Source organism: Triticum aestivum, chromosome 7B (assembly GCF_018294505.1).
Source record: "Triticum aestivum cultivar Chinese Spring chromosome 7B, IWGSC CS RefSeq v2.1, whole genome shotgun sequence".
NCBI classification, from domain to species: Eukaryota; Viridiplantae; Streptophyta; class Magnoliopsida; order Poales; family Poaceae; genus Triticum; species Triticum aestivum.
Window position 1 is genome coordinate 572,575,234 of NC_057813.1, and position 9,071 is coordinate 572,584,304.

The window sequence follows — 9,071 nt, forward strand, 5'->3', positions numbered from 1 at the left end:
GGCTAGGGGGGAAGACCTTTATTCCATCTTCAGGGAGTCGCCGTCGTCTCGTCTTCCTGAGCAGGACACAAACCCTAGCAAAACTTAAAGAAACGATTAAAAACGGAGCCCTCCTGCCGACCCTTACCGAGATCCACTGCGCCCCCATGGCCCTAAGGCCATCGGAGAGGAGGCGGACCTGCGGCGGCGGCGACGGGAGGCAAAAATCCTAACTTTTTGTGGAGGAGAAGGAGGAGGCGGCGGCTACAAAGGATGACAGATGCAAGCAAGAGTTGAACAGATAAGATTCTTTTATACCCACTTATGTAAGACATTATATTATATACATTATAATTTTTCTGTGATATATATATATATATGTATGTATATATATACATTATTATAATTGCTTGTTACTTTTTTTAGTGAGATAGGGCCTCATTTTTTAGTTTGGCACAGGGCCCCGGATTTTGCCGGCCCGGCCCTGTCTGCAGCAAAGGAAGTCATTGGTCTCAAACTTCCAAGGCTGCATCCTGACACATGGGCGCAAGACCTAGTGGTTGACACTAGATTCTCAGACTCGGACAGATGCAAGATCATTACAATCATGCATTCGATCTGGACCTCGAGGAACCGCTGGACACATGATGAGGAAGGTTATGACCCCGCCCAAGCAATCAAATGGGCTCGAGATGACCTAGCTGTACTTGATATGCCTCCGATCCAACGACAAAGCACGAGGATTCAGAAGTGGAACCCACCCCAGCCCGGGTGGATCAAAATCAACACGGATGGTGCACTTGACACTCAACTCCGGGTGAGAGGCGCGGAAGGAGTTGCCCGCTCGCATATCTCCTTCATGCAGTGGCGGAGCCAGGATTGAAGCAAAGCCCGGGCCCAATTTTTTTCGGCAACAAGGAAAAACTTTGGCACTTATAACTACCACAAAACACAGTAACACACCATGGCAATTTAAAAAAAAAGATCATATGTAATAACAAACAAAATAAATCTTAATTGTTCAATAATTCTTGAATTTAATCTAGGCCGCCCAATCCAACAGAAGAGATATACCATGATAAAACTAGAAATAATACGGGAATGTAAAAGAGTACCAAATCAATTGTTTATTTCATTTGTGCCTCCCATAACATGATCAACGGCAGAATAAGAAGCAACACCTTCAAGACATCAAACGTGTAATTTCATAAGAAAAGACATAAACATAGTGAAATAATGATGATTAATTAAAATCTAAAATCTTACCTCTACAGGGAGGTAAAAGCCCTTTGCGATCCCTGTAGGCTTGAAAGCGATATAAAATATCATCATCGGGAATACTTGCAAATACATCTCGCTCAATATAGCACATCATGTTATAATTAAGCCAATCATCACCCATCTTATTCCTCAACTTGGTCTTGATAATACTCATAGCCCAGAAAGCTCTTCCCGCTGATACATACAGAATTAGGCAGAAACGGTGACTGAATAGTTGGTTCAAGGTTCAGTTAAACTTTCTTCATATAATACATAGTAACATAGACGAGGGCTATACATCAATTCAATTGTAGTCTGGAGTTGGGCAGTGGCCAGAGTAGAGCGGCGGCGTGGAGACGGGGAGTCCGGATCCAGGAAGTGGCCGGAGAGAGCGGCGGCGTCGCCCGGCTAGAGCAGAAGCGGCAGATCGCAGTCCACAACCCTGAGCAGCTGGGAGCAGCCGAGCAGGGGATTTAGGAAGAGAAGAGCGGCGTCCCAGGGCTATGTCTGGTCGTGCAGACGAGCGGCAATGAGCGAGAAAATCACCGGTGACCCGGCGCCCCGACGGCAGCGCGGCGCACAGGAGGGAAGGCGGCGGCCCGGCGCACAGGAGGGGAGGCGGCTCCTGACTCACTTGCATGCGTGCGAACGGAAGTTCTGTCGTGGGGGCTCGTGGCTGAGGAAGCTGAGCGTCTAGACCTTGGGCTGTGTCGTGGGCTAGGCCCCGGGCCCATATGAAAAACTTACTATAGTAATAGCTAAATAAAAAGGCCACGCCCCGGGCCTGGGCCCTGGGGGCCTGGGGTGTAGATCCGCCCCTGCCTTCATGGGTGCATGGTGCAAGCCAATCCGAGGTGTTACTGACCCTTTCATTGCCGAAGTCCTAGCATTGCGAGAAGGAGTGATATTCGCCCAGCTGAGGGGCTTCTCACACGTGGCAATGAAAGTGGACTGCTTGAAGGTAGCGAACCTCTGGAATTCGCATCACAGTCCCAGATCGATTGTGAAGCCTATATTCGATGAAATCAAGGAAAGAGCTGCGAGCTTCGTCTCCTTTTCGATTCAGCATGCCGCAAGAGAAGCCAATTGTTCGGCTGATCTTTGCGCAAAGCATGCGACTTCGCTTTTAGTTTCAGATGTTTGGTTGGACTCCCGTCCATCCTTCTTAGTTAGCAGCTTCTTAGGTGATTGTAACCGGATTTCTATCATGCAATAAAGCAATTTCGCGTCAGAAAAAAAAAAGAATCCGCCGTCCAGCCTCACGGGTCAGCAGCGCCCTCCGTCCTGCAGCTGGCTGCTTCACCTTCTGTTTCCACTCTCTATATTGTCGCAATGAACGGGAAAAAGAGTTGCAGCCTTTTCTGCAGTGAAAATCGCGCACGCGGCGCCGTGCGTTCCGGCGGCCACCTCGGGCGCACGAACGGTGAGGGGCGCCACCACCCGTCTCCGCCCATTCCACCTAACCACCACCCCGCCCCCGCGCGCGCGCCCCCCTCCGGCACCAGCACAGCCCAGGCAATGGGGCAAAACCCGAGGCCCGGTCGTGAATAACCACCGTGGGGCGTGCCACCCCGCGCGCGAGCCTCTCTCCCACCACCACCCCGCCCGCGTCTCCCTCCCCTCCACCACCCACCCCCGCCCCGCGTCTCTCTCGCCCGGAGCGGCAGGCAGGAGGCGGAGAGGACGACCCCCACCCACCCACCACCACCGGCGCCGCGGCTGGCGCCCACCGCGTTCCCCACGTCGCCGTCGCCGCCGCTGCCGCAGCCCGATCCGACCGACCGAACGACAAGGCCGGCTTGGCCCCCTTAGTAATGTACGTGACTCCCTTCCCATCGCCGTGCCTTCGCATTGGTGCCGTCTGAATTACGGTTGTGTTGTGTCATTGCGGACGATGGGGTCGTGTTGCAGCTCGGTTTCGATTGTGCGTCGTCGATCGTCATCGGCAAAACTCCCAAAATGATTCGACTCACCAACCCGGGTTTGACCAAAATGTAGCTTGATTTTGGTAGCCTTGGGGGAGAGCTCGCAGCCTGATACAGTGAAATCTGAATCAACTGTTTTGTTATATTGCTTGGCTGATGATCGATCCTGACGAGTTCAACCGATCCGCCTTGGGTGTTTGTAAAGGGCTGCTTCTAATGTTTTTTGTCAACCCCCCTCGCCTCTGCATCGAGTGATGCACACAGCCTTGGGTTGCTTCTAATGTGCGTTGGGGATGGCACTAACATGTGCTGTATCAATTCTGCCTGCAGTAGTAGAGGATGGGTGTGATATCGCGGAAGGTCCTGCCGGCGTGCGGGGCCCTGTGCTATTTCTGCCCCGGGCTCAGGGCACGGTCCAGGCAACCCGTTAAGCGCTACAAGAAGATCCTTGCCGAAATCTTCCCCAGAACACAGGTTGGGCCATCTCTGTCTTTCATGTTACCATGATGCGGCATTAGCCGGTGTTCTGGATCAATGTAATAATCATCTTGTGCTTTTGCGATGTAGGACGAAGAACCAAATGAGAGAAGGATCGGGAAGCTGTGCGAGTACGCCGCCAAGAACCCTCTTCGAGTGCCCAAGGTTCCCCCTCTTCTCTTCAGAACCTGAAATGTTTACTCAATTGTTTTGGTAACTTGCGTGCATTCTAATGTGTGTTCATATTTGAGCAGATCACAGTTTACCTGGAGCAAAGGATTTACAAGGAATTAAGAGCTGAGCAGTATGGTTTTGCAAAAGTGGTGATGCTGATATACCGCAGACTGCTGGTTTCTTGCAAAGAACAAATGTCAGTCTTACTTTCCAACTGTCTTTTTGCTCATGTCACTGGATTCCATAAGATTATTTGCAGCAATGAGCACCATCCTAGTGACATTTATTAGATGTGAATACAGTTTAATATTATATCTGAATGGCTAATATGAAGGTGATTTGCTCGATGCAGGCCACTGCTTGCGAGTAGCTTACTAAGCATTGTACACACACTTTTGGATCAAAAGAGGCAGGATGACATGCGCATAATAGCTTGTGAAACCTTGTTTGATTTTGCTGTCAATCAGGTATGCCCGTTGGCCTAATCCTCAGTGGATGGCAATGGCATTATTCGATACCTAAAATGGCATAATGCCTGTTTTGTGTTTACATTCTTGTGTATTCCAGGTGGATGGTACATATCAGTTCAATCTAGAAGGGCTGGTCCCAAGACTTTGTGAACTAGCTCAAGAAGCAGGAGAGGATGACAGAGCAACTTCATTGCGTGCTGCAGGCCTGCAAGCTCTTTCAGCTATGGTAAGATCTATCACAACACAATATCAAACAAGTACGACATCTTAACGTTGATTGCTAAAAGTGGTGAAGAAGTGAATGGGACAATTTCAAGTGTAGGAGACCGTCATTGCCAAAAGAGGTTCAAAATAACACATCTGACACACATATTTTATATTAGAATTTGGTGCATTCCTTATCATGTGATGAATGAATTATCATAAGCAATAAATATTACTTCCTCCGTTCACTATTATAAGACCTTTTGGATATTTTAATATGGACTACGTACGGATTTAAATGAGTGAACAAACACACTAAAACGCATATATATTCATCCGATTCAGAAAAAAGTTAGAACATCTTATAATAGTGAACGGAGGGAGTAAATGCTAATTAAATATCTTTCAAGGGACTTGGACATCCATTTACTGTTTCCCAACAGAAATTCTAGATAGATCCATACATTCTCACAACTTATTTCTACAGCCAAGGATGCTCACTCCAATTGTATCCATATTATCCTCTATTGCTCTATTTTTTTTCTATGTCTTCTATTTGTGCTCCAGTGTAGTCATAGGACTCACATGAATGATGTAAAATGGAAGTGTCATTCATTTATTATACAACAACTACTTTCCTCAAGCTTATACACTAACTACTCTAAACATCTGGATCTTGCAAACCAAATATTATCAGCAGTCATAATATTCTTCTTGTGTTAAACAGATCTGGTTCATGGGAGAGCTTTCTCATATCTCGTCAGAGTTTGATAATGTAAGTAATATCTGCACAGTACTTTTCTTTCTGTATCTTTCTTTTTCATATTTACTACATAAAAAAAACTATGCTTCATTCCTGACCTATCTAAATCCTAACCCAGCTAGCATAGTTTTTCTCCCCTCTATTTACACTTATTTAAGTGAAATGACCATGAACTGCCTCTCTTAAGAGGTTGCCATATAATTGTTAAGTTTTACTTCTAGCATCGTTGAAATATCAAGACCACTTCTAGGGAAGAGATATGTAAGTTGCTAATGCATGGGAGTTTTCTTATTGGTATTTATTTTGGTTAATATCAGATTTTCAACTCCTTGCACAAGTAGACCGTATTTCCAATTGTTCCATCATAGCTTTTGTTTTTATATATTCATTTCCAGGTTGTTGAAGTTGTATTGGAAAACTACAAACCTCAGAGGGCCCAGATTGATGACCAAGTTACCAAAGTTCCAGACAATGAATTTGCACAAGAAGTCCCAAAAACAGAGGAAAATAACTCCCCCTTTGTCATTATCGAGATCCCCACCTGGGAGAGCATAGTTAATGCTAAGGGAGGAGTTAACCTGGCTACGTAATATAATCGTATTCCTACTCTTTGTCTGTTTGATAATTTTCTTATTCTGTAGTTGGCTTCTCAACAGACTCCTGTGCTGCAGGGAAGATGCTAAGGATCCTAAGCTTTGGTCCAGAATCTGTGTGCACAATATGGCCAAGTTTGCTAGGGAGGCAACAACATTCCGTCGTATCTTAGAGTCTGTGTTCCGGCGCTTTGGTAGCAGTAGTTCCTGGTCACCAGATAATGGACTTGCTCTGTGTGTATTGTTAGACATGCAACTGTTAGTGGAACACTCAGGTACTTCATTTGCATTCTATGAGAGCATAGAAGTATTTCATATTAAAGCAACCCAGTTTCTTATTTTGTTTAAATGACTTACACAGGGGTAAACATGCACTTACTGCTGGCTCTACTGGTAAAGCATATTGAAAACAAAGCAATGGTGAAGCAACCAGACATGCAGCTTAGCATCGTGGAAGTGGCTTCTATCCTTGCAGAGCAATCCAATGCTCAGGCTTCAGTAGCAACTATAGGCGCCATAAGTGATCTAGTCAGGCATTTAAAGAGAACATTCCATATTACTCTTGGTAGCAAAGATGCAGAGCTAGTAAAAAGGAACGAAAAATTCCGAAAGGCCATAGATGAATGCCTAGTGGAACTGGCAAAGAAGGTATGATTTCTTTTCTGTCCATCTGAAATTTTATGCTTTATCTGCTTGTTCCTTCTGTAAATACAAGATTTTAACTGATGCCCTCCAGAAGTCTGAGCTGTGCAATTATATAGTTATCTTCAAGTGAAGATCTCTCCAAAATGCATGGACGGATCATTAAGACTATTTTGTTGATCAGGTATCTGATGCTGGGCCAGTTCTTGATATGATGGCGGTGATGCTAGAGAACATTTCAAGCACTCCTGTTGTAGCCAGATCAACTGCGGCTGCTGTTTATCGCACAGCTCAAATAATTGCGTCTGTGCCAAATATTCAATATCAGAATAAGGTATAATCTTGAAGCAAAAAAAAAGTGAAGTGTTTAAATTCATCTCAGACAGCAGTACCATTTTCTGCTTCGGAAATTTATCTTCTTTATATGCTGTCAGGTGTTCCCAGAAGCTCTATTTCATCAGTTACTCTTAACAATGATCCATCCTGATCATGAAGCACGTGTGGCTGCACACCGCATATTTGCTATTGTCTTGGTCCCCTCCTCCGTTTCCCCTATACTTCAAGCAAGTGCTACAAGCCAGGCTAGGGCACATGACATGCAGAGAACACTCTCTAGGGCTGTCTCCGTGTTTTCATCTTCAGCTGCTATCTTTGACAAGTTGAAAAAGGATAAGCACTCTGACAATTCACAAGGAGAAAGCAAGAGTAATTCGCACAGCGTTGGTGAAGAGACTGGAAGTGCTAATCGGCAAAAGCTACCTGTGTCTCAAAGCCGCCGCAGTAGCATGAGAATGCCTAACTTTTCCATGAAAAAAGGTCCATCAATGGCTTTGAGAGCTCCTTCATCTGTTAAAGCTCCCTCCATTGTTCTTAGAGGTCCTTCAATGGCTCTGAGAGCACCTTCTATGTCTGTGAAGGAAGACAAAAAATCCTCAAGCAAGTCAGATGATGAAATGGTACCTCCATAAATAATCTTTCTTCAATTCAGGATTATTAACTAAAAAGTCAACGACCTTTGAGTAAAATATTTATTACCATGAATAATCATTTCTGCAATATATTGAATGCGTTCAGGATACACTTTTGCTGAAGTTGAGTAGTCGTCAGATCACCCTTTTGCTGACATCCATTTGGGCTCAAGCAGTATCTCCTGAGAACACTCCTGCAAACTATGAAGCCATTGCTCATACCTACAGCTTGCTTTTGTTGTTTTCTGGATGCAAGGTAACCTACTCTTCCAATCAAATTCTTTTTTTTTCTTCATCATTCTTGGCATGATTATGTGCTTGTAAAACAGACACCAGATATTTAATGCAAAACCTTAATCTCATGCTAACCAAGGATCCACTTGCGGAACTAAATGTTCCACTTTGCGGGTATCAACACTGAAGAGCAAAGTGTTATACAGTTTCAGGCAGTTGACACCCAAAAGAGCAAAGTGTTTTATTTCTGTTTCTTCTAATGAATTAACATCTATTCGTGCTTCAGCTCAAAACCAGAATGATATCTCTATCATGAATTCATGATATCCTCTTTTCTTATGGTTTTCCTTCCTTTGCTCTTCCAGGCATCCATTTTTGAGGCTCTTACTCAGAGCTTTCAGGTTGCATTTGCTTTGAGGCACTATTCACTAACTGAAGCAGGTAATACAGTCTAATTGACTGTAAGCATTATTAGCTGTAAATATAAATGCAGTGTTCCACGTAACCTTTTTTTTTGTAGAAAATATATAATCTAAAACTTATGTTGTTCATGAATCATGATGCTGTAATAATTGTTCAACAATATAATATGACATTCTAATAATAACCTTACACTAGAATTCAGTTTTGACTCTTTTGCACCTATCTGTGTTTTCTGTTTGTTAACCTTGTAGAATTACCACCGTCTCGACGCCGCTCCTTGTTTACTCTGGCTACAGCCATGACAATTTTCTCTTCAAGAGCTTTCAATGTGGCACCTCTTATTCCAATCTGTAAACAGATGATTAATGACAAAACGGTATGTGATAAAAGATCTCCCTCGTTTGGTGTCTGGTATATATTTTTTGATTATGGTAGTGTAACCTCCCAAACAAGACATGATCCTGCGAAATGATATGCTTAGATATTTTAAGTGGGATGAAGACATTAGCCCATTCTTGTTACTTTCCAGAATTTCTTTTTTTCCCAAATGTTCATGTTGATATCACAAGTCCATGGCCTTCACTGAAAATTTTGTTTACCACACAATCACCTGAATTGTCACATTAAACATGCATAAGTATAATAATGAAAATCACCTGTATACCTTCCTTTATTGTTTTCTTGCCATCGACAATGTACTGTCGTTTTTAGAATTCATTTGGTAAATGCAGTGAAATTCACAGACTACAAAGAAGAAACAAACACGAGGTTGACTCGCTCTGTTCCCTCTCGCGTCGCCCCGCGCGCGACCGAGAGGGAACCCTAGCCGCCGCCGCCGCCGGGTCTCCCCCCTCTCTCTCCTCCTCCCTCGCCGCCGCCCGAGGGCACGGCCGGGCTTCGCCCGGCCGTCGCCGGCGGCGGCGGGGTTCCTCGTCTCCTCGCGCGGCGGCTTCGGCGCG

The 9,071-nt window shown here is 44.8% G+C and overlaps 1 protein-coding gene and 1 long non-coding RNA gene across 3 annotated transcripts in view; one reads left to right on the forward strand and one right to left on the reverse strand.

Annotated features, from left to right (window-relative positions):
• Positions 1–1,027: 1,027 nt before the first annotated feature.
• On the reverse strand, positions 1,028–1,887 carry LOC123155883 (uncharacterized). Its single transcript, XR_006477662.1, has 3 exons — positions 1,538–1,887; positions 1,246–1,434; positions 1,028–1,160 (listed from the first exon to the last, which is right to left on the reverse strand). It is a non-coding gene; the product is annotated as an uncharacterized lncRNA (long non-coding RNA).
• A 776-nt stretch (positions 1,888–2,663) lies between these two features.
• The window catches only part of LOC123161997 (protein SEMI-ROLLED LEAF 2), a 10,244-nt gene continuing 3,836 nt past the window's right edge, over positions 2,664–9,071 (forward strand). The window contains exons 1-15 of one of the 2 annotated variants that reach the window (XM_044579803.1): positions 2,664–3,055; positions 3,495–3,638; positions 3,732–3,806; positions 3,896–4,011; positions 4,168–4,282; positions 4,383–4,511; positions 5,217–5,264; positions 5,648–5,838; positions 5,924–6,120; positions 6,207–6,493; positions 6,672–6,821; positions 6,922–7,443; positions 7,562–7,711; positions 8,055–8,130; positions 8,364–8,488. In XM_044579803.1, coding sequence (XP_044435738.1) covers positions 3,504–3,638; positions 3,732–3,806; positions 3,896–4,011; positions 4,168–4,282; positions 4,383–4,511; positions 5,217–5,264; positions 5,648–5,838; positions 5,924–6,120; positions 6,207–6,493; positions 6,672–6,821; positions 6,922–7,443; positions 7,562–7,711; positions 8,055–8,130; positions 8,364–8,488 — 2,316 coding nt within the window. In that variant the 5' untranslated portion in view covers positions 2,664–3,055; positions 3,495–3,503. The remainder of the gene's footprint in view (positions 3,056–3,494; positions 3,639–3,731; positions 3,807–3,895; positions 4,012–4,167; positions 4,283–4,382; positions 4,512–5,216; positions 5,265–5,647; positions 5,839–5,923; positions 6,121–6,206; positions 6,494–6,671; positions 6,822–6,921; positions 7,444–7,561; positions 7,712–8,054; positions 8,131–8,363; positions 8,489–9,071) is intronic. The other variant, XM_044579804.1, reaches the window with a different exon arrangement.